Source organism: Myxine glutinosa, unplaced genomic scaffold (genome assembly GCF_964187855.1).
Source record: "Myxine glutinosa unplaced genomic scaffold, kmMyxGlut1.1 SCAFFOLD_2398, whole genome shotgun sequence".
Taxonomy (NCBI): Eukaryota; Metazoa; Chordata; class Myxini; order Myxiniformes; family Myxinidae; genus Myxine; species Myxine glutinosa.
The window spans coordinates 23962-48419 of record NW_027618492.1 but is presented as its reverse complement, the minus strand read 5'-3'; the positions used below and the strand labels follow the sequence as shown (position 1 = coordinate 48419).

Genomic DNA, 24458 nt, shown 5'->3' with positions numbered 1-24458 from the left:
TCAAGCACGGGGTGGCCCATCACATCCCCACCGTCGGGACACCGGTCTACGCCCGGGCACGCCGCCTCGAGCCGACAAAGCTGGCGGTAGCAAAAGCGGGGTTCGCTACCCTGGAGCGACTCGGCATCGTTCGGCGCTCGGAGAGTGCTTGGGCGTCGCCGCTGCACATCGTGCCGAAGCCCGGCGGGGGATGGCGACCGTGCGGGGACTATCGCCGTCTCAATGACGCCACCACCCCCGACCGCTACCCCGTCCCCCACATTCAGGACTTTTCCACCCGTTTGGCGGGCATGTCCTTCTTCTCGAAGGTGGACCTCATACGCGGTTACCATCAGGTCCCCGTCAGGCCGGAGGACGTCCGGAAGACGGCGGTCATCACGCCGTTCGGACTCTTCAAATTCCTGCGGATGCCCTTCGGTCTGAAGAATGCGGCTCAGGCGTTCCAGCGGCTGATGGACAGCGTCCTGCGCAACTTGGATTTTGTATACGTCTACCTGGACGATATCCTCGTCGCCAGCGCGTCCCACGAAGAGCACCTACACCACCTCCGCACGCTCTTCGAACGCCTGGGCCAGCATGGCCTGATTGTGAACCCCGCAAAGTGCCGGTTCGGCGTCGCCGAACTCGATTTTCTGGGGCACTGCGTCACCAGGCACGGAGCCGTCCCCCTGCCGGCCAAGGTGGAGGCGGTGAAGGGGTTTCCACGCCCCCGCACGATCAGGGGGCTGCAGGAGTTCCTGGGCATGGTGAACTTTTACCATCGGTTCCTGCCCCGTATCGCCCAGCTCCTGCGCCCCCTGCACGAAGCTCTCCGAGGTAAGCTGGGCAAAGGCGACGTCACCTTGACCGAGCAGATGGACGCGGCATTCACGGGCGCGAAGCTCGCCTTGGCTAACGCCACCATGCTCGCGCACCCGGCGCCCGATGCGCCGATCGCCCTCACCACAGATGCCTCGGACTACGCAGTGGGCGCGGTGCACGAGCAATGGGTGCATGGAGCTTGGCAACCGCTGGCGTTCTTTAGCCGGCAGCTTCGCCCGCCCGAACACCGTTACAGTACCTTCGACCGCGAGTTGCTCGGGCTTCACTTGGCGGTCAGGCACTTCTGCCATCTGCTCGAGGGCCTTGCATTCACGGCCTTCGTCGACCACAAGCCGCTGGTCTTCGCGATGGGCAAGGTCACCGAGCCGTGGTCGGCCCGGCAGCAGCGTCACCTCTCGGCCGTGTCCGAGTACACGACGGACATCCGGCACGTCGCGGGGAAGGACAACCCGGTGGCGGATTGCCTTTCCCGGGCCGTCGCCCACGCAGTCCACCTCAGCATCGACTATGCCCGGATGGCAGCGGACCAGGCCGCTTACCCCGACGTCCAGGCCTTGCGGACCGCCGTCACGGGCCTCCGCGTCACCGATGTGCCGTTCGACGGCGCAGGCGCGGCCCTCTTGTGTGACGTCTCCCTCGGGCGGCCTCGCCCCATCGTGCCCGCGGGCTGGCAGCGCCAGGTGTTTCACGCCATCCACGGCCTGTCCCACCCGGGCGTGAGGGCCTCCCAAAGGTTGATCGCCGACAAATTCGTCTGGCATGGCCTCAGGAAGGCCATCCGCGGCTGGGCCAGGACGTGCCTCGCGTGCCAGCGCGCCAAGGTGCACCGGCACACCCATGCCCCGTTGGCCCCGTTTACGGTGCCAGAACGCCGGTTTGACCACGTCCACGTGGACCTGGTGGGACCTCTGCCCCCCTCGCGGGGTTTCACCCACGTCCTCACCATGGTGGACCGCACCACACGGTGGCCGGAGGCCGTGCCCTTGGCGTCGACGACAGCGGCGGACGTCGCGCAGGCTTTCATCGCCACCCGGGTCGCCCGGTTCGGTGCCCCCTCAGACATCTCGTCCGACCGCGGCCCCCAGCTCTGGGGGGCGGTCGCGCAGGGGCTCGGGGTCCAGCTGCACTGAACCACGGCCTACCACCCCCAGGCTAACGGCCTGTGTGAGCGATTCCACCGCTCATTGGAGGCCACGCTCCGGGCCACCCTCCGTGACGGCGGCTGGGTCGACAGGCTCCCCTGGGTCCTGCTGGGCCTCCGGACGGCGCCCAAGGAGGACCTGCACGCATCCGCGGCGGAGGTGGTCTTCGGGCAACCGCTGCGGGTGCCGGGCGAGTTCCTCCCCGACTCCACGGCACCATGGTCCGCGGCACAGCAGCGCTCCGCTCTGCAGGAGACCGCCCAGAGGTTCGCCCCGGTGCCGACGGCACGCCACGGGCACCCACCGACGCACGTCGCCCCGTAGCTTCGCACGGCGGAGTACGTCTTCGTCCGCCACGATGCCCATCGGACACCACTGCGCCCCCCGTACGACGGGCCTTTCCGCGTGCTGGAGACCGGGGTGAAGCACTTCACCCTGGACATCGGCGGTACTCCTGACCGCGTTTCTGTGGACCGCCTCAAGCCGGCCCACCTCGACGTGGACCATCCACCGCCGGTGGCCTGACCCCCGCGTCGGGGCCGCCCCCCTGCGGGCGGACCCCCGGCACCACCCAGCCCCGCCGCCACGCCGCCCCCCGGTCCTGCACCCATCCCAGGGGCAGCCGGAGGCATCCCAGATGGCATCCCTGCATCCCAGACGCCGCCAGTCGCCAGGGGGCGCTACGGCCGGGTCATCCATTTGCCCCGCAAACTGACCCTTCAGGTGCGCGGGGATTCTGGGGGGGCGCATGTGGCGGACACGAAAGCACTGACGTGGTGACATCACCCCGCACACCAAGTGGGGGTGGGCCACGCCCGGGAGAGAGGCGTGGCCTCACGATATAGACGGGGCGCGCAGCCCTGAGCAGCTCAGTGTTACAGTGAGCTCTTGAATAAAGACTCTTACAAATTACCGCGTTGTCCGCTTCCTCCTTGCTTACAAGTAGCGTGCGTAAAACCGCGCTTTAACATAATACATGATATTGCAGGTCCTTTGAAGTTATAGGTATGGGTTTATAAAGCAAGAAAGCAGCCTTGTTAGTATCAGATTGAACTATAAGTCCTATACACAGGATCTACTAGGACTATACCATTCAGGAATATGCTTTTACAGATCTTCATCACTGTCCTGAGGGTCATTTTCGCAAAGGTGTCTACGCAAATGTAAACATTAATTTTTGGATTCCTCATGCTCTGAATATTCCAAAAATGTATAGTTTTGCTAATCTCCAAAAAATTTGAACGAATAAAACAGTCAACCTGACTACATTGGTAGCGCACGCGAACCGGATGTGACAGTTTATTAACCGGAAGTGATAACACAGGAAAAGCGCTCTGGACGCCCATCAAGTGTGGAGCCCGGAAAAGGATATGACGGCACAGTATGTTACAGGCTGTAACACAATGAAATGTGACAAAGGTGAAGGGATGTGAATACTTTCTGAAGGCACGTTGGCCTAGTATTACTATAGTAAAGCGTGCTGATTGCTTTGCTTATGGATGGGTCGGCAATCCATCAACTGATGAGTGATAAGTATTTGAATGTTAAAGTTTAGACAACATGTTGCTCAAAATGTCCAAAAGTGCAGTTTGGAACTATTTCGGGAATGTTACATGCTCACTTTGTTCAATAGACGTTGATCATCCCTGGAGTACGTGCGATATGCTAAAACATTTCAAAACCAAACACTTGAGGGAGTACCTATTTTTATTGACGGTTGAGAATGCGGATTCAAAGAAACCAAAGTCGACGCAATCGACGAATGAAAGCACTTTTTGTAATTGGTCTGAGTGCGGCGCTGATTCCCCGAGACAAAATCACATTGACCAGGTGCTGGTAGATACGATCTTTAGAGTAATCTAGGTTGTTGGTGTGGTGGTGGTGTTGTAGTAGTTGTTGTTTAGCCCCGTACAGTTCTCTCGGACAAGCCTGCTGCACGGAGACAGCCCATCAATCTCCCAGGAGCGACCCAGAGACCTCCCACATCCAGAATGGTGTACCCACGCCTTCACGAAGTCAGGGCCACGACGGTTAGAGAGAGAGAAAAGTGACAGAGACGAGAGGAAAAGGGCCGTTCCATGAGGACCGATCGGCACTCTGACCGTGACCGCTGCTCCCCTGATGAATCCGGGCAGAAAGGAAGAATGGGGAATATTTGGCCCCCCGACTTGTGTTGGTGGGTACAACTGCTACGAAGAGGCCACCCCGATAGTTGTGCCTGTATCACTGCTGTTGAAGACTCTGGCTTCAAAGACTTTGTGAGGGCTTTGGACTGTAAACATGACGTCCCAAGTCGCCACACAATCATGCAAACTATGCTTGCTAAAGAGTGTCAAGAAACCAGGCCAAAGCTTGCCAGGATGATTGATGCTGCTACTTCCATTGCCCTCACAACAGACATCTGGACATCTTGTCAAAGTCAGGCTTACATCACTATCACGACCCACTTCCTTGACAGTGATGGGAATGTGCGTGCTGTTGTTCTTGGCACATTGCAACTGCCGGAGCAGAGTAACAGGCAAACACACCACACTCAATGTTTACGTTTATTTTATCATCCCCTTGTGTGTCATTGTGTCATGCCGGAGCAGAGTAACAGGCAAACACACCACACTAAATTTTTACGTTTATTTTATCATCCCCTTGTGTGTCATTGTGTCTGATGGAGGATCCTCAATATATGAATTTTAGTTCACTGTGCATTCATTTCTGATATCCTGGCATTTATTTTTATTAAACCCATTATTTGTTGACTTTCAATTCCTTTTGCTTGTCCATTTATTTGTTTGTGGTTCGGAAAACCAGCATCGCGTCCGACTGGACAGGTAAGCTCTCGCTACCCTCCACTACCCCCGTGCGTGTCACTACCGCCACAGTTGAGTATATGCCTCGGAGTTAAAGCTCGGTTGGCCATCCGTCACCCTGCGGTGTTCACTACAGGATGAACGTGACAATACATTTGTGCTCCTTGTGATGTCTTTCCTACACGCAACTGTACGTAATTTGACAGTCAGCCAAACTCCATTCATGAATGGCATGGGAGTCAGGAAATATCCTCGAAGCTAGAAATGCAAAATTCTAAATGACATAATATGACCTACCAAATGACCCCCTTGTACTTCCAGGCCAATGATTTTGAGGGCGCAACAATGAGGATTGTGAGGAATTGACTCAGATACAAGTTATGAAGGGCTCAGCGTCATCGCTCATCTTAGGTCACATCCTGTTTCATTACTTCTTGCTACAATTTAGTGGTTCTTAACCTTTTTAAAGGCGCCGAACCCTAACGAAACCCACCGAACACTCACGGAACCCCTCAAATTTGACAAAAAAATTAAGAAGAATTGCATCTTAATGCGTTTTCTGTTCTTCTTTTTGGGAGGCGATTTGGGAAATGCGTGGTTTTGTTTTGGCAAGGGCCACCCTCAAATCATTTTCGCATGCAAGCCTGCTCCTTTTCGTTGTTTTAATGTCCACCAGTTTCGAAAACGCATGCTCGCAGAGATATGTTGTAACGAACGGCGCGAGGATCTCAAGGGCAATTTTAGCGATGTGAGGATACCCTTCCATTTGGCGACACCAAAACGTTGACAGCGTTGTTGTGCCGAAGAGTTGTTGTTGAGTCTGGCTCTGCTAAAGTTTTGATGAGGTCGTCGAGGTATTGGTCGTTGACATCTGCCGTTGCAACGTCAAAAGTAAACGGCTGCCGCACCCATGCTGGGTATTGCTCTTGGTCGGGGAAGTAGCCGTCGAATGACTTTCCCAGCTCATCCAAGTGCGTGACAATCACTTGCTTAAGCTCCCCCGGTACAACAGTGCCTCCAACTTCAGACTCATCTTCGATCCCGCTCACGCACTCGTCCAGTAGCGAAAAAGTCGCGAAGTTGTCGTTCTCTGTTCGCCGCCTCCACAATGGTAACTTCTTTCGGAAAGCGCTCAGCTTTTCTTCAGATTCGATGACATTCACTCCACCTCCCTGCATCTGGCAATTGAGATGATTGAGTGCGTCGAAGATGTCCGCCAAGTACGCCAAGGCGAGGATGAACTCTGACTCTTGGAAGTGTGTTGTATGGCAATGCTGGTGTTCTCGCAAAAACAGGGCTAATTCTAAACGCAAGGCAAAAACACGGCTCACTACCTTCCCTCATGATAACCATCGAACGTTAGAGTGGTAGAGAAGGACTTCGAATTCAGAGCCGATTTCATTGCACAGCTCTTTGAAGATGCGATGATTCAGAGCATGGCTTTGCACGTAATTCACAGTTTCAACGACGATTTTCAGAGCATTGCCAGTTTTGGAGGCAGGGATTTCGATGCCAGCGCGTGTCTGTGCAGGACGCAGTGCGTGACGATGATGTGTGGTGCATCGGCCTTCACCAGCGCTCCAAAACCGGAGTTGCATCCCAGCATGGCTGGAGCTCCATCTGAGCAAACTGCAGACACCATGTTCCACGAGAGGCCGTTGCTTCTGAAGAAGACGTCCACAAGCTTTTTCATGTCAGCTGCCTTCGTCGTTGTTGTGAGAGGCTTGCAGAACAGAAAGTTTTCCTTGATCTCGTCTCCTTTGACATAACGCACAAATAAGATGAGCTGGCTCAAATTTGAAACGTCGGTGGTCTTGTCGAGTTGAAGGCTGAATTTCGTCGGTCTCGCGACTAAATCTGCAACTACCTGGGTGAGGATGTCGTCGCTCATGTCGTCGATTCTGCATCTGATGGTGTCATTTGAGATTGGAACGAGAGACAACTTGTTTTCAGCAGCTTTTCCCAGCATGATGTTGGCCATCTTCAACGCGGCCCTTTTGATGAGTGTCTCGCCAACAGTGTGCGGTTTGCCTTGCTTTGCGGTCAGGTATGCAACTTCATATGACACGGTGAGGATCGGTTTGTCAATTGGAACGAAGCCGAGAGTGGGCAAGGTAGCACTTGCGTCGAATCGGACTCTCTTCAATTTGAATTCATCCGGCGTTGCATCTTTGTACTGCCCCTCGCCATGCAGTTTTTTGAAGTGTTCCCGTAGTTTTGCCGGTGCTAGGCTGGAGTTGCTCAACTTGACATTGCAAAGCATGCATTGAGGACTCTGACTTCCATCCCGTTCCATCAAACACGTGAACCCGTACCGCACGTAATCCTCCGACCACTTCCTTTTTTTGCTCGACATAATGCAAAAAAGAAAAAAAAAAGGAACAAACTGATCTTAATTGAGTTCGGGCAAATAATTATATGACAAAAATTAAAAAAGGAACATGCTTAAATATAATCAGTACCCCTCTGAAAACTGAGAAATTTTAACGAAGAAAACATAACTTATAGTTACGATGACGGGATTTATTATCTACTCAACTCTATGTCACCTCAAATCCCATTATAATATTACATAGAAAACTGCGAATTGTTAGTTTTGATTGGCGACCAAAGAAGTTATATCACCTCCACCTAATTTTCTGAGTAATTCAATCATATTTTATAATCACCATCCACTTTTGACTTTAATATAACTCTGAACCCGCCCTGCATATCCACAAACATTTCCACCTTACTTTTCAATTAATCAGTAACTCCAAAGTGAGGCGTGACCAATGACGCACACGGCAAGCTAATCGAGGCTATTCACTGGAATTTCCGAACACCTGCAAAGTCCAAAATCCAGTAAGTAAGTAAGCAAGTAAGCACCATCAACAGAATAATTAGCAAGTTGCTCATTGATTCAACTTACTACAGTCAGTGTGAAACAACTTATCTTAAACACAGACCAGAGAAACCATGAATGGGATGGGAATACAATTACAAATAACATTTCCATTCATTCGTAACATACATAGCAAAATAATATTAATATTAATAATAAGCGTAATTACACATAGATTCAAAATTGATACAAAACAAAAAAAACAAAAAAAAAAATTGCAATGCGTTTCGGAGGACCTCCGCCGAACCCCTGAGACTGGCTCACTGAACCCCTGGGGTTCCGCTGAACCCAGGTTAAGAACCACGGTGCTACATTAACACAAATAGCCAGCTGGGCGCGCCAACACACAAAGGTGCACAAAATATGTGTGCAAGTGGCAGAATATGCCAGCAGGTGGCTCCACTCAAAAATGTACAGACCAAATGCATAAAGGGCGGAACACTCCGACAACTTCCATTCCTGCTAAGCGTGCATTTTACAAAGCAGAGGAGTTAACATCAGCAAAAAGGAACGGGATAAAACCCAAAAATGTGGATATGTTGTTGTTCTTAAACAAGAATAATCCTCACTATAATTCATGGACAGGTGTTTGCTGTGCTACTCTCCCAACAGTTCTAGCCCAATTTCATCCAGATTTGCTACATAGGATCAGCATGACACCAATTAGTGCATGGGGGAGGGGTTTTTTTTGTTGTTTTTTTGCATACAGAATTGGGGCTCATGTAAGAGCTAACACATTGAACATGAAAACATGCACAGACACGTAAAACATACAATGAAGGGAACGGGAGACAAGAGGGAGAGGGAGAGAGAAGCACACAAGCACAACAACAGTAGAGAACGAGGACGTCGGAGGATCTGGGGAAGGGGGAGGGCTGGGGAGGAGGGAGAGGTACATGGTATAAAGCAAATGAACACTATTAGGAATTTCAGGAAAGAAGTTGGGGATTGAAAGAGGCGGATTTGTGGTGCTTGTGATGCCTGTGATGAGAGAGAGAGAAAGGCCCTCAGAATCAGCTTCATCGCGGTTTTTCTTTTTTGCGGTAGTTTTGAGGTCATCCCAGGTCTCAAAGTGTGTGTGTGTGTGTGTGTGTGTGTGTGTGTGTGTGTGTGTGTGTGTGTGTGTGTGTGTGTGTGTGTGTGTGTGTGTGTGTGGTGTGGTGTGGGGTGTGTTTGGTGTGTGGTGTGTGTGTGGTGTGTGTGTGTGTGGTGTTTGTGTGCGATCTTTAAGCATAACATGCCATTCCACCCTTCTCTGTCTCAACATCCCCCCCCCCCCTCTCTCTCCCTCCTCCACTACTCTGTCTTCCTCCTCCACCACTGTCTCTCCCTCCCCCACATATCTCTCTCCCTCTCTCGCCCTACCCCATCTCTCCCCCACCCTTCTTTCCCTCCACCACCCCTCTCTTTCTCCCCAACCCCTCTCCCTCTCCCCCACTCCTCTCTCTCCACCACCCCCTCTCTCTCTCCCCCCCCCCCCCACCATCCCTCTCCCGCACCCCTTTCTCTCTCTCTCTCTGTCGCCACCTGTCGGTGCGTTGGGTGTAGCGTCATGGCGGCTGTGAGCAACTGCTCTGTGTTTTGGTGAGTCCGTCGCGAGTTTTCCCCCCTCTCCTGCCCTCCCCTGCCCCCCTCCCTCTCCTTTTCAATCCTGTGTGCTTTGGCATTTGTTTTCATCCGTTCTAAACCTTTGTCTTCGAGAGAGAGAGGATTGAGAGCGGGCCCATTTTGGGTGCGGCCTACTGGCGTTGACGGCGCGTTGTAAGCCATTTTTGTGCTTATAATGCACGTTTATTATTTAACTTAGCTCGATTATTTAGGTTTGATACCCTCTTGTCCGGTTCGGTCAAGCGGGGGGAGGGGGAGGGGTATTTTCGCCGGTATGGCGAATGCACGCTCTCGTCGCGATGACTTTGAAGGCTTAACCAGGAAGCATGCGTTTGTGTGCATGCCTCCAGATGGAGTCCCTGTCGAGGACATCATCCTCGCTGTAGGGAGCATTGTTGGGGATGAAAATATACGTGCAGCTTCGCGTATGAACCAGAAAGTGGTGGTGTTCGTTTCGGACGAGGAACTCGTCCATGACGTGGTAAGTGCGGGAATAACCACGGAAAGCGGTCACTTTATGATGGCGTCGCCGCTATTAACTCCCGCGACGAGAGTGGTTATTTCCAACGTACCACCATTTATCCTAAATGACAAGTTAATGACCGTGCTATCACAGTACGGTAAAATGGTATCGAGGATTTCAACAATCCCTCTTGGGTGTCGGAATGAACGTGTTAAGCAAAGCACGTAATGAGCTTCCGCAGACAGGTGTATATGGTCCTTCCAGACCGTGGGGACGACACAGGCCTCAACATCACTTTCAAAATTAATTTTAAAGAGGCAAATTTCCAGCTAGACGCATCGTCCACCACCTTAACATGCTTTCAGTGTGGAGCGTATGGACATTTTAAAAAAGCCTCGTGTGTCAGGTGTGGCAAGACGGGTCACACCGCCATAGTTTGTAAGGAGGAGGTTGCTCCGCGAATTAATACTTCCAGTGGGAGGGAGGTTAACGCTGCTCCACTAATTAATACTCCCAGTGGGAGGGAGGTTAACGTTTCTCCACTAATTGAGATTCCCAGAGGGGGGGGGGGGGGTTAACGCATTTCCACCGCTTAAAATTCCTAATGAGGCTGAATCCAGTGTTCCAAGCACGAACGTATTTATTCCTCAGCAAAATGTTGAAATGGACACTGATAGTAAATTGGGGACGAGTAAACGAAGGGCTCCGGATGATAAAATGACTCATCTGGAGCAGGTAAAAAGGTCGTGCTCGATTTGCAGGCTGTTGGTGGAAAAACTCTTCAGGAGGCACCTGGATTCTCTCTACAAAGCGTGGACCAAATAAATAAAGAGGAAAACCCAGAAGAGAGTATCAGGATTCAGCCGCTAAAACAACGCGCTTCCATTACTCACACAGACGACGTTAATGATGAAAATAAATCAGGCCACGATTCCATGAATGGTGCATCATTGATCCAAACGAATGTCTCCGAACAGGCTGACATCCATAATAAATTTGCCAACATAGCAGATAAGGGTGGAAACATAAATTCACAGGAATGTGGGAATAATGATTTCATGCCAATTGAGAAAATCAGTAATCAATGTGCTGATGTTTCCCAAACCCAACACTGTGCGGACCCCCAGACAAGGGAAGGCTAGGTTGCATAGCAGGAGAAGAAAACGGTATTGACCCAGACCCCATTGGACCACTTTCTGATTTATCAGAATCGGAAGAGGAGGTGGAGGTAACAGCGTTATCACAATTAATGGCAGATCAACCCCCAATCCCTCCCCATATTGTTCTCTCATTCCTCAATGAAACGTATAGACAGCGAAATGTCATCATTGGGGATCATTTACCTGATTTGGCTCCCTTTATTCAGGCTGCAAAACTAGTCATAAAAAAATCTGAGGAACTAAACCTAACAAAATCGCAGTTTCATCGACTAAAGAAAATCATAACAAAGGCAAAGAATGAGTACTCACAGCGTCAGACAAAATTTACTCATGAGTGATGAAAACGCTTTATCTTGCAACACTCAATATAAATGGTGGTGGGGCTAGTCACGTCCGCCAGATCCAAGTGAATAGTTTATTCAAACGGAAACAAGTTGATGTAATATTACTGCAAGAAACTCATATTATTGAGAAGGTTGAACATGACTGGTGCAGCATGTTCAAAGGTAAATGTTTCTTCGGTAATATGTCATCTGTATCTGCTGGAGTTGGGTTTTTGTTAAAACCAGGGCTTGTACCTGAATCTTGCCTGTTCCAGGAGGTGATTCGGGGACGTTTTGCCTCCCTAGAATTGGTGATCAATAGCCTGAAGCTTATTATTTTTAATGTATATGCACCAAGTGAGAGTACTGACCGTAAAGTCTTCTTTACTGAAGTGATAAACCATTTAAATTTGTTTGACCCAATCAGTGCATATGCATGGGGGGAGATTTCAATTGTACGCTAGAGCCCAAAATAGACAGAAATTCACCGGAACCACATCCCGAGTCCCATGGTGACCTCTCCCAGTTTCTTTCAGGTGGGGCTTTTTTGGATGTATGGCGATTGATGCACCCAAATGACCGGCAGTTTACATGGTGTCGATGCTCCAATGGGCAAGTATCCTTAGCGAGGCTTGACCGCTGGTACATCACCCCACGATTAAGGAATATTGTAACCTCCTCAACTATTACCCCTTCCATCTTCTCTGACCACCACATGGTCACGATGGGCCTATCTTTCCCTCAATTCAAACGGAGGAGCGCCTATTGGAAATTCAATACAAGTCTTTTGGATGATACCCTGTTTAAGGAAGCCTTTCGCATCCTATGGATAGCTATAGTTGGAAAAAAGCCCCTCTTTGCTTCCACTAACCTTTGGTGGGATAATATGAAAACTCATATACGACTGTTTTGTCAACAGTTTAATTCCCACATCACTCATGAAAGTCAAATCAGATTGGCTCGGTTGGAAACCGAAATTCTAAAACTGCAAAACAAAATGGCAGAGCAAGAAAATGAGACAAATTATAAATTGCTCCTTGAAAAAGGACCCAACTCCGGGAACTATTACAGGAGAAGGCTGCAGGACTATTAGTTAGACTGAGAGTAAAAAGCATTAAAGTATTAGTCTAGATGGACATAGGGGTCCACGCCCCCCCCCCGGTTTTTTTTATGCCACCTGATTTTTCTTAATCCTCAAAGTGTCTACTTTCAGAATCTGCCAGGTATCAAGCTGAAATAATGTCCAAAAGGCTTAATTTTTAACCCTTTATTGCAACTAACCCGAAACCGAAAAAAAATAATTGATGTAGAAAGAGGCATAACCTTTGAAGTAAACAACATACAGAGACAAATTAATACACTTTTCCATACAATTCTGACCCCAGGAATTCAATGGGATGGTTATTTTAGACATTTGACAACATTTTGACTCTATTTCTGGACAAAAACAGCAAAAAAATGCCAAAAATGTGTGTATAACCAACTATCTTTTCATTTTTTCAAGCGCATAGGGTGAATTTTTGTTCACCACCAGTTTTTTCTTAATCATTTAAGTGTCTATTTGAAGATTATATTGGGTACCAAGCTGAAATAATGTCCCATGGGGTTTATTTTTAACAGTTATATGTAGCAGTTATATTATGCTGTTGGCAGTTGGTTGGCAGTTGGTTGACAGTTGGTTGCCGTTGGTTGATACCTGCAGATGGCAGTCTCCCTCTCCCACTGCTCTCTCTTTTGGAACAATCTCAAGGATTTTCTTAGTAAGTATTTGAAACTATTATTAAGATATACCTTATAGTCATGTACAAGCCTACAAGTAATTTTTCAACAGTTATTATTATTATCATAGGCCTACAGAAATCAAATCTGACTGTATTCTTGACTAGCTAGTGTTGGTAGCTAGCTAGATAAGTTGGTAGCTAGCTAATGTTTTACTTTATTTTCAGGCTGATGACTTCATACATACCGACCATGGGGAAAAGGAAACATTGTATCACAGCTGAAGTGCCTCCAAAGAGAATTCGATCCCAAACATGTATTTTACATGTATCAAGTCTTTCTGTCTATGGTAATTTTACTGCGTTCAACGCATGCAATGGGGGGCAAAGCGAGAAGCTATTATATCTACAAAGAATTCGTGATATGAGACTCTGTGAAGCAGCCACTTCACCATACCGCATGAAGAATATTTGTGACCAAATACCATTGACATTAGAGGGCTTGCCTTTGGATAAAACTGGCTAACATCAAAACTGCTACAAAAGCTTCTCAGGGAAATTAGATCGTTTACAAGTGTCAACGGCTTCTTTATCTGGTGAATCATCATCATCATCGATAAAGGACTCCCTGCGCCATCTCAAATCTCTGTCAAGTCAATCTGAAGAAGCTCGGTGTTCCTTCTTGTTTCCAAATCAGTGTATTTTCTGTGACAAAGCACTAACCAAGTTCAAGGGCAAGACTGAAGTGCTTACAACGTTTCAGAGTTGGAAACACAAGGAACCAGCCTGGAAAGTTATCGAACCTAGGGCACAGGAATTGAAGAAAGAGGCTCTTTATCGCAAGGTGCAGGGCAAGGACCTCTTTGCATTGGAAGCTAAGTATCATCCATATTGCAGAAACTAAACAAGGATGTATCAATTGAATGCAGATTTATTAGCAACAACGATGAACAATCAATCTGCAAGACAAAGAAAGCGATGGTAGATATTAGAATAAGATAATAGATACAGAATATGCAAATAACAATGCGCAGTATTACACAAGATGAGAACGCAATAGAGAACAGCACCATACAAGAGTTGTCTATCTCCCTTTCCCAAAAACGTTCAATTGTGACACAGAATAGAACGAAACTGGAGACCGAGAAAAAGGATCACATGAGTTTATAATTGATATTCTACTGAATTGAATCGGGCTGGTGGTTTGATAATTCGCTTCGGGCGGCCCGTCACCACCCGATCAATCGTTGGAGTCCTCTGAGGGCAGTTCGTAATTTCCTGGTCCATTGTGGGAGTCTCCGGTGGGTGGTTCACTATCGCCCTGTCCGACGCCGGAGTCCCCTCCAGCTGGTCCATCATCACCCGAACCGTCAAGGGGGCAGAAATAGGCAGTGACCGTGGAGGTGTGGCGGTGGTCTGCACATGTGGTTGGTCAGCGACTCTCGCGGGTGGTGTCATCGCGGTGGTGGAGCGGAGTGTCTGTGAAGGTAAGCCCGGCGCAATGACATGTTGGGGTTCACCCTTCTGGGGAGTGGTAACAGGATTGAGACAGACTCTTGGAGCGGCGATGGGTTGGGTACCAGACATTAAGTATTTCGGTACGATTGGCATAACACTTGGCATAACGGTTGGCAGCATGCCACTTTTGCCAGTCGTAGTGGGAGTTGTCATGCTGAAAGGCGTAAAACGTCGCAGGAACTTACGATTCCGGAGAGTGATTCTTCCGGAGCCATCCACCTTGACAACGTATTGATCGAATTGTTTTACCTCAATCACGGTTCCGGTCCGGTCCCATTTTCGTGGTTCCAGGCCGGTCTGGTTCTGGATCCGGACATGGTCCCCGACGGCCAGTGGAGGTAGTTTTGTCGTGTGTTCAGAGAGTCTTTCGATCTCCCTGGCATGCCGAATGCGCAAAGCTTCCTCACGATTGTTGCGTGTTTCCCGCCAGGTGTCCGATGGCAAGTATCTGCCTGGGATGATGGGTATGAAGTCCTTGACTGGCCTCTTGAAGATGATCATGGCTGGAGACAACCTAGTGTCCTGATCCGGTGCATTCCGGTACTGGAGTATTGCACGTTGGAACCGATCAGTGTCTAGTTCACCATTGGAACCAGTGTTATCGGTGATCAATCTTTTCGATGTTTTGACTGCGATCTCGGCACGACAGTTGCTGTGTGGGAAGGCAGTGGATGACAACCGATGGTTAACGCCCCACCGACGCAAGAAGTCTTGGGTGTCATGTGCCGTGAATTCTGGCCCACAGTCAGATGCCAATTCGTCGGGGATACCATAAGTGGCGAAGTTCGACCGCAGACATTTCACTAGGCCTTGTGCCCCGCCAGTTGTTAGCTGAATGATTGGCCAATTAGAGTAACGATCAACGGTGACCAAATAACTCCGACCCTTGTGATGAAAGTAATCTGAACAAACGTACTGGAAAGGGTAGGCAGGTTCAGCTGAGGCTGTAGGTGGAGCGCTTGGTTGCGATGGGGCCATCCGATTGCAGTGTGAGCAGCGATCGCGCATCTCATGAATCTGGGGAGTGATTCCAGGCCAAAAGATCGAGCTGCTGGCCCGGGTGGTCATAGCCGTGACTCCTTGGTGAGCAGCATGAAGATTCTCAAGGACAAGCTTCCGTAGCTTCGGTGGGATGATAATCCTCCCCTTGTAGACCACTATGCCATCAATAGTGTAGAGGTGTTCACGGAAGGGAAAGTATTCCAAAATGGACACAGGGAAATCGTCCCGACTGGCAGGTAGACCCTGCTCAATAGAATTGAGTAACTGCAGCATCTGAGTGTCACTTGCTGTTTCGTCCCGAACATCGTCCCAAGTGACGGACCGCACAGAATCGAGTGTCTTGATGGCTGCCATAGAAATAGCCATTTCCATGCCAGTGTCGTCATCTGTGGTCCACAGCCCAGTCAAGGTGTGCTGTCTTAGTGTAGTCGATGTGGCCACATCCATAATGGAGGAAATGTCATCCACCAGTGGCAGTCGTTCCGATGGTCTGGCACCCGACGGATGTCGTGAAATCGCATCTGGTACGCAGTGTCGTTTTCCCGGGATGTGGATAATTCGGAAACGATATGCTAGGGTCCTTTCTTTCAAGTTGGCAAGCCGCGTGTTATGGATGTCCTCTAATCGTCTGTCACCAAGAAGCTTGATTAAGGGCTTGTGATCGACGGCAATAATCAGGTTCTTGCATCCCAACACAAAATACTTTACTTTTTCCAGGCTGTCGGCCACTGCTAGAGCTTCACCCTCTATCGGAGCATAGCGCGACTCCGCTGCATGGGTGAAGCGGCCTCCAGCAAGGGTGATTTTCCAGCCATCGGGGCAGCACTGTGGGGTTTCACCAGGGCATCTGCAGTGTTTTTGGAGGAGCCAGAAGCCAATCCCATCCTTCGACCAGTCAGTTGCGAGACATGTTGTCCGTTCCTTGTCAAAGATCCGGACCCCATTTGCGACTTCAGATATGATGAGTCGTTTTGATTCTTCGAATAGGGATTGTAGTGTTGCATCCCAGTAGAAGGGGGTGCATGGTTTTAGGAGGTCCCGAAAAGGTCGCATCCTCTCGGTCATGCTGAAGCAGTATGTTACCTGATTGACTAGCCCAAACCAGGAGCGAATGTCAGTAATTGTTTTTGGTGTGGGGAAGTCCTGTATCGCTTGGAGATACCTTTGGCATGGTCGTACACTGTCCATGGTGATCTCGAATCCAGCGAATTCGACCGTGTCCTGACCAAAATGGAATTTCGTCGGATTTTGCGTAATCCCATTACGGCCGCACAGGTCGAGCCAGTTGCATGCCTGAAAAAAGCTCTCTTCCAATGTGTCGCTCCACATGATGGTATCATCAATACATTTGGACTTGTTTTTGAAGTCCGATACAATTTCGTCAAATCGTCTGGAGTATCCATCACCTGAAGCGATGTAACCTTGGGGAGTGGTGCAGTAACGGTATCGGCCCCATGGTGTGATGAACGTTGTCAGATGGCGGTCACATTCTCTGATTGGAACGCTGTGATAGCCATTCCAGGCGTCTGTTACCGTCTTTTTGGTGTTATGTGGCACCGCCATTGCTTGATGGAAGGGTGACTGGGTGTGGTGGGTCTCACGTGTGCAGTGCGCATTCAGTGGTTGCAGATCAACTGTCCTCCGTGGGGTCCCATCCTTCTTTGGACAGACGACCATTCTGCTGCACCATGTCACTGGTTCACCAATTGGCACCGGTTCCAGAACCCCTAACCTGATGTCGCGATCGATACCAGCCTTGACTTCTGCCTGCCAGTGTAAGGGGACAGGCACTGGGGTGTGCACCGCTTTTGGTGTTGCCTCGGGGTCAACCATCAGTGTGAGAGGCGGACCTTCCATGTGGGGTAGTGGCTGGTGTTCGCAGACATTGAATGTGCTGCTTTTGTAGTACTCCAGTAGCCATTTCTCCAGCCTCTCTCGGTTCTCGTCAGTGGCCGGAAATGGGATAGATGTAGGCAGTGTAGGGGGAAGCGATCTTTCCGGGCAGTTACAATTTGCATCGATAACTGCTGCCACTGCAGCACCAACTGTGTTGGATTCGCCAATGGTTGGGAAGCTACTAGACACGAGGCCTAGATCGACGCATGCTTCACGACTGAGATACATGTTCCGTGTGTCAGGTGAGATGTAGCAGATTTGTCGGGTTTCAATAATGTCGCCATTGGCTGTGCGACCAGACAGGTGTAGGAGCATGGCGCCGATAATCCGGACCCTTCCACTGTTAACAGCATTCATCTTCAGGTTGACAGGTAACAGGTCTTCATTACGCAGCCCGAGTTTGTGGAAAATATTAAGTCCTGTGAGGCAGCTTTGACAGCCAGTGTCGGCCATGGCCTGGAGCCTGGCCGATTTTGGTCGGGATGACAGTGGCTGGCCGAAATGGTCATAAGATTCCTTATCGATCCGTGCTATGAGTTTTATGTACGGCTGTGGTTGAGACTTCTTCTTGGTCCAGCCAGAGAGGTGGTCAAATATATGGTGGTCGAGGTGTAGTGGAGTTGACAAGGTGGCCATGGCCCTTTTAATTTGCGGCTTCCAAATGGCCGTTTCTCGTTCCGTGACAGAGCAGAGGAGATCGTGGACCTGGCTGCTTTCTTCCACATCATGAGCATCCATTGATTTGTCCGTAGGTTTGTTGTCCGCCTTTTTCGTGCCTCCCCGGCAGACATGTGCAAAATGGCCGCGAGTGGCGCATTTACTGCATGTTTTCCCATAGGCATTGCAGAATTGACGCCTTTGGTCGATGTTCGGCTGTTTGCCATGACCAGTTTTGCCGCAATAACTACAAATGGCCGCCTGCTTGTCGGTAGTGATCAGGGCTCTTTTGTTCTTCCAGTTTTTGTATTGGCTTGCGCCATGAGCGCCTTCACTATCGAGCAAGGCATTCTGGGAACGTTTCCCTGCTTCCTTGGCCTCGACGAAAATGAGAACTTCCTCCAAGCTCATGTTCTGATTTTGATCGCCGAGAATGTCCTGTTGTATATCTTGATCGGCGAGTCCCCGACATAGGACGTCGCGAACCATGTCCTTGGTGTAGTTGACATCAGTAGGGGGATTGCATGAGCATACAACAGAAAACTTGCAGATCTCAGCTTGACCAGCCAGACGGGCTGCGTAGGTACGAATTGGTTCTTCTCGGTCCTGTCGCATGTTGTGGAGGTTTACGCGAGACACCATGGTATTCTCCTCTCGGACAGCAAGGGACCGAATGGCTTGTAGTATAGCTGCCTCGTCCTTGATTTCAATGCGTGGGTTGCTGCGGTGGAGGTCACGTCGTAGGTTATCATCACAACATTCAAGGAGTTGAACGCGAACATCATTGCCGATTATCTGGGTCGCTGCCTTGTAACCATCCCATCTTCTGGTGAAATATTGCCAATCTTCGCTGGTACCGCCGGTTTGGATACGAGGACGGCTGACTTTGTCCGGTTTGGCTGGTGCAATGGACGTGTGAGTCATGGCGTGGATGGAGAGCTGGATAGCAGCAACGGCATTGTCAGTGCTGTCAGTAACGTAGACACAGCTCGGGAAGGGGCAGACTGCAGCAGGCATCTTCAGATGAGTTGATTGTTCATAAACAAGGATGTATCAATTGAATGCAGATTTATTAGCAACAACGATGAACAATCAATCTGCAAGACAAAGAAAGCGATGGTAGATATTAGAATAAGATAATAGATACAGAATATGCAAATAACAATGCGCAGTATTACACAAGATGAGAACGCAATAGAGAACAGCACCATACAAGAGTTGTCTAGAAACAACTTCAATAGTGAGTACAAAAACCATGAGCGTGGAAGGAAGAGGGCAGAAAAGGCAGCAGACAACATTGACAGCCTGCAGGCCCGAAATATAGCAGCACATGACAAGTCCTATTGTGTAGTAAAGGATTACATTCTTAGGAATGTGATTGAACGCAAAGAAGCAAAGAAGTCGTCCTGCTAAGATCCCTGCGCAACTTGTACATGAAGACACTGGAAAGTGAAGGTTTTCCTAATCCTGAATACCGCAGTGAGAAATTGGCAAGACGGTTACAAGGAGACAAAGACATATCTCGTGAACTCACATTCTCCAAGGTGCCCCACCGTGGTTGTATTGAGTTGAGCCTCATATACAGCTCTAGCATTACTGTAGATGAAGCAGTTGGATGTGCGTACAAACTTGGAAGAGCTGACCAACTACAAGAAGCAGCACTCACCCTTCATTCTCACATTATAAAGGCATTCAAAGAGTCAAAGGAGCTACCATGGCCCCCAACAGCACAGGAGCTGGATGCTGTGAAAATGGATGAGCTGCTTCCAGAGCATCTTGTACAATTTCTGAGCTCAGTGGTGACCGGGATACTTGATGGAGAAAAGTGTGAAAGGACACAGAGGCTGGTCTATTCGATTACACAAGATGTGTGTCGAGCAGCAACTAACAGCAAGTGGAAACTTCCAAAGCACATCCTCCTATGTGCCACACTTCGTCACCTCTATCGAAGCAAACAGGTGAGTAATCAGCTAATTTACTGCTTATGAGGTCCTACATTGTCATTGCTTTACTGTGTTTGATACAGGTATTTGATATTGATATAAAGCAATTTTCTATCTTTGCAGCTCACAACCATCCTTTCACGACTAGGACACTCAGAGACATATGACTTCAGTATGGAACTTGAGACAGCAATGGCCAAGGCTTTTGATGAGATTTCCACCCACCTGACCTCTCAAATCATCACCGGCAAGGGAAACACTGTTTTTCACAGCGAGTGGGACAACCTGAACAGAATCACCACCAACGTTCATGGCTCAAATGTTGTAAACAGCGCCAGGGGAATCATGATTCAAGAGGTGAAAGAGAGCCATGTGAGCACCAAGAACAGGACCCTTCCTCTCTATGACAGGTCATCCAAGATGAGAAGCCTTAAGATCACGCCTCCCGAGACGCTGCCAGAGCTGGCATTCAAAAGAGTTGGCCCCAAATTCCCCATGCAGGCCAACTTTACCCCTCCTGCTGAAAACCAAGAGTCATATGATGCCTCAATGTTGCAGTACAACGCCCATCTCCTCTGCAGATGGTTAAGCAGCCAGGGCAAGCAGCAGGTTCCTGGATTTGGTGGTTTTATTTCAAGCACAGGGAAAGTGCCTCCTAGGAAATCTACAATTGACTTTTACACCCCCATCAACCAGCCCATTACAGACAACACAGTGGTGTATGAGCTACTCAAGAGGTCCGAGGCAGCAACGGAGGAGGTTGGACAGCCATACACTATCAACACGTTTGACCTGGGAGTGGTCATGAAGGCCTGTCCTATAGTATGGAAGTATGGGGAGGAATTCAGTAAGCATGTGATCCTCATTGGCAAGTTTCACACGGCCATGAATTACATGGGCAGGCTCACTGGGTGCAAGTGTCTTGGAGCTGGCTACGCTGAGATCCTCATAGAAGCTGGCCTCGCAACCAGTGGTTGCCTGAAAAGCATCCTGAGCGGGAAGTCATATGCCAAGGCTCTCTTCAGTCTGAAGGTGGTCACAGAGGCACTTGAACGGTTGCTGTTCAATGTTTTCCTGGAGGAGGAGAAACCAGACATCCCAAACGAGACCCTCATCAACCTCATCCACTGCTGCACTTCTGAGAGCCTTGACTCCACTCTGAACGATCCCGCACTGCTCAAGCTGATTGATCAGTTCCTCCGATACCAAGACAAGGTACGCAGGGGCCACCTGGGCAAAACGGGCATGTTCTGGCTCTCTGTGATGGATCATGCAAGGCTGGTCTTCATGATGGATTTTGCTGTGAAAACCAACGATTTCGAGCTCTTCCATCACTGCAACGGTGCCATGGCAGATCTCTTCTTTGCGTATGATGGCCACAACTATGCCAGGTAATCTATACACTCATTCCCTTAAATACTCGATATATAAAAATGTGTAAGTGGAGCTTACTTGTAGTATTAACTTTAATTATTATTCATTTCCTACAGGTACCTGACCTGGTTTGAGGCCTTTCTCACAAACATAGACCTCTCCCATCCTGTTGCTCTTGATTACATCAAGCTTGGAGCCATAGCTGTTGCAAGATCACTGATCCCAGGGGCTCTCGCAGCAGTGGACAAGACCATGGAGGAGACATTCATGAGGTTTGCTAAGTCTTCAGGTATGTCAGTGTGTGGAGACAATAACTATATTATATATATATATATATCACCTATATTTAATTACAGGTTCATGTTGGTTGTGATGATAAAATTCAAACTTCTCCCTCTCTACATTGCAGGTGGTCTACTCGGTCTCTTCAACAACTGTGGCGCATACCAGAAGTGGTGCCGCACAACCTCTGCCCACGCTCAGCTCTATGAGCTTACTCTTGAGATGTGTGGCATGATTGACGACCCTGAGATGCCGAAGGCAGGCAAGCACCGTGAGCTGGAGCCTGCCCAAATCAAAAAGTCTGAAGAGGCCGTGCAGAGCGTCATCTCTGTCATCAAGGGCTTCACAAACCCCTGGAGAATCCCAGACAAAAACCGACTGTACCCCCTAGCATCTGGAGCTCCCATCGATCCAGAAGTTGAGGCTGATGTGCTGTGGGCCGAGGCTGCAGGCAGGGCTGCCAAGGAGCAGTTCATCCAAGAGCGCTTTGTTTCCAAGAGGAAGGAGTTCTTTGATCGCCTCAAGAAACTTAAGCTCAAGACGATGGATCACTGCAGCAAGAGGGTCAAACTTACATCCGCACAGGGGAAGGTGGATATTGATTCAACTTATACTAATTGCATATTTCATTACACAAAAAAACATTCTTCAGAAAGAAAATTAAACTGTTGTATTTATGCCTTCCTCATTTCTTTATTTTCCATTGCAGCTCTTTGTATACAAGGAGCAGAGCAACCTCGCCTTTCAGCTGCTTGTTAAATCGCAGATTATGGAGATGCCCATAAACCTTGAGGAACTCATGCGGTATCCCCTCTCACCTGTTCCTCATGCCCTTGGCTCTCCGGATGGCTATTTTGCCAAAACAAACAAGGCCACCATCCTTCACCATCTGCTGCAGGACAAGGACGAAGAGGTACCTTACCCCAAGGATGCCCTCTTAATACAGGATGGAAATGCCCTCTTCCACATGATGTCCAACCTCCCACCAACCTGTGGAGAGATTTGCATGCAGCTCCTGGACCAAATGGTTGCCAAGCACCATTTTGTGTTCTCCACAGATTGCTACCAGCCAGATTCCATCAAAGCCCAGGAGAGGCTCATGCGCGGCTCTACTGAGAAGTACATAATTGATGGTCCAAACACCCGCAGGCCCTATGACTTTAAGTCATTCCTTGGCAATGAGCTAAACAAGAAGCAGCTATGTGACCTGCTTCTCAAGGTCTGGGGGAGCAATGCGGCAGCATCCCGGATTGAGAAGAGCATGAAAGCAGTGGTGTGTGTTGACGGGAGATCCTATGACTTAACATCAACAAATGGAAAAGTAAGTTGACAGAAGATGCGTGACTTAAGCAGTCACCCTATACACAATGCTTTGAAATACATCTTTAGACTCTACAATACTAGATAGACCAAATGGCTCTTGAAATGTGAATATTCTCGACTTCACACATGTACAATTGCAGACCATATTTGGGCTCTTAAACATTTTAAGTCATGCAGTTTTTGTCATATGTATTATTTGTTACACTGTGTAGTAGTATTTAGTTTCTTTATTTGTTACAGGTGCAGACTTCTGAGATCTACGAACTGCGGTCCAACCAGGAGGAGACAGACAGCCGTATTGTCCTGTACCTCCACCAGGCTGTCAAATGGGGGTACAAGTCCTGTGTGGTGAGGACACCTGACACAGACATTCTGATGATCCTCCTCTACCATACCAGCAGGATCAACCTCTCCATCTACCTTGACCACGGCTCTGGCAAACATCGCACACTCATAAATGTGACGGAACTGTCTGAATCACTGGGCCCTGACTACTGTAGCACCCTGCTGGGATTCTATGTATTTACTGGGGAGGACTGTACCAGCGCTTTTAAAGGCAAAGGCAAGGTGAATCCCCTGAAGAAGCTGCAGAAGAATCCCAAACTCCACAACGCTTTCAGGCAGCTTGGTGCAGACTGGCTGGTCACAGATGAGCTACAACAGGAGATGGAGAGCTTCACGTGCATCATGTATGGCCAAGCACGGATGACATCAATTGACGCAGTACGAGTGAAGATGCTTAAAATAATGGTCGGTGCTGACAAAGTCCTGGACTCAAAGTCAAAAGTGGACCTGGAACGCCTGCCTCCCCCCAAGGTCTGTCTCATTCCACATGTGCAGCAAGCCAACTACAGAGTAGCCTTCTATAAGAGAGCAGACGAGGCAATAATCGAGAGCCCAAAACCATGTGATCCAGGCATGGGCTGGGAGAAGACAGGAGAAGAGGAGGTGTTGGAACCCATTTGGACAATTGGACCCATCCTCCCTCCTTCTCTTGTTGAAGTACTGGCTCAGAGAGCAGAGCCAGAAGAGCAGGCAGCTCTTGACAAGGTGGCTGATTACGCCAACAATAACTTGTATGTGGGTGAAGAGGATGGAGAGTACGAGCATGAGGATGAAGAGCTGGAGTTGGAAGAAATCGAATTAGAAGATTTCTTCAGTGATGATGAGGACAATGAGTAGTTTAGGTCAGCTAGTTGGTAGTGACATGAAAACATAGGCCTATAGTTGTCTTATTAACATTCATGGCTGTATTTTTGCTGTTTTTTACAATAAAGAGTCAAAATGTTGTCGAATGTCAATACATAATTAGTAATAAAGAATTCCTTGGGTCAGAATTGTATGGAAAATGTGTTCATTTGTCTCTGCAAGTTGTTTACATCAAAAGTTATGCAACTTTATATAATACTATGATTTTTCAGGTTTGAGTTTGGTGCAATAAAGGGTTAAAAATGAAGCCTTTTGGACATTTCAGCTTGGTACCCAATATAATCTTCAAATAGACACTTAAATGGTTAAGAAAAAACTGGTGGTGAACAA

At 48.9% G+C, this 24458-nt stretch overlaps 1 protein-coding gene across 2 annotated transcripts; it reads left to right on the top strand.

The window, feature by feature from the left end:
- Positions 1-22505: 22505 nt before the first annotated feature.
- LOC144889301 (uncharacterized) lies at positions 22506-24375 on the top strand. 2 transcript variants are annotated; one of them, XM_078769410.1, is made up of 2 exons: positions 22506-22917; positions 23160-24375. In XM_078769410.1, the coding sequence occupies exons 1-2, from the start codon at positions 22564-22566 to the stop codon at positions 24099-24101; spliced, it is 1296 nt and encodes a 431-aa protein (XP_078625536.1). In that variant the 5' UTR covers positions 22506-22563; the 3' UTR covers positions 24102-24375. The 2 variants fall into 2 exon arrangements, with proteins under 2 accessions (XP_078625536.1, XP_078625535.1); XM_078769409.1 differs by having other exon boundaries at positions 23142-24375.
- Positions 24376-24458: the final 83 nt, after the last annotated feature.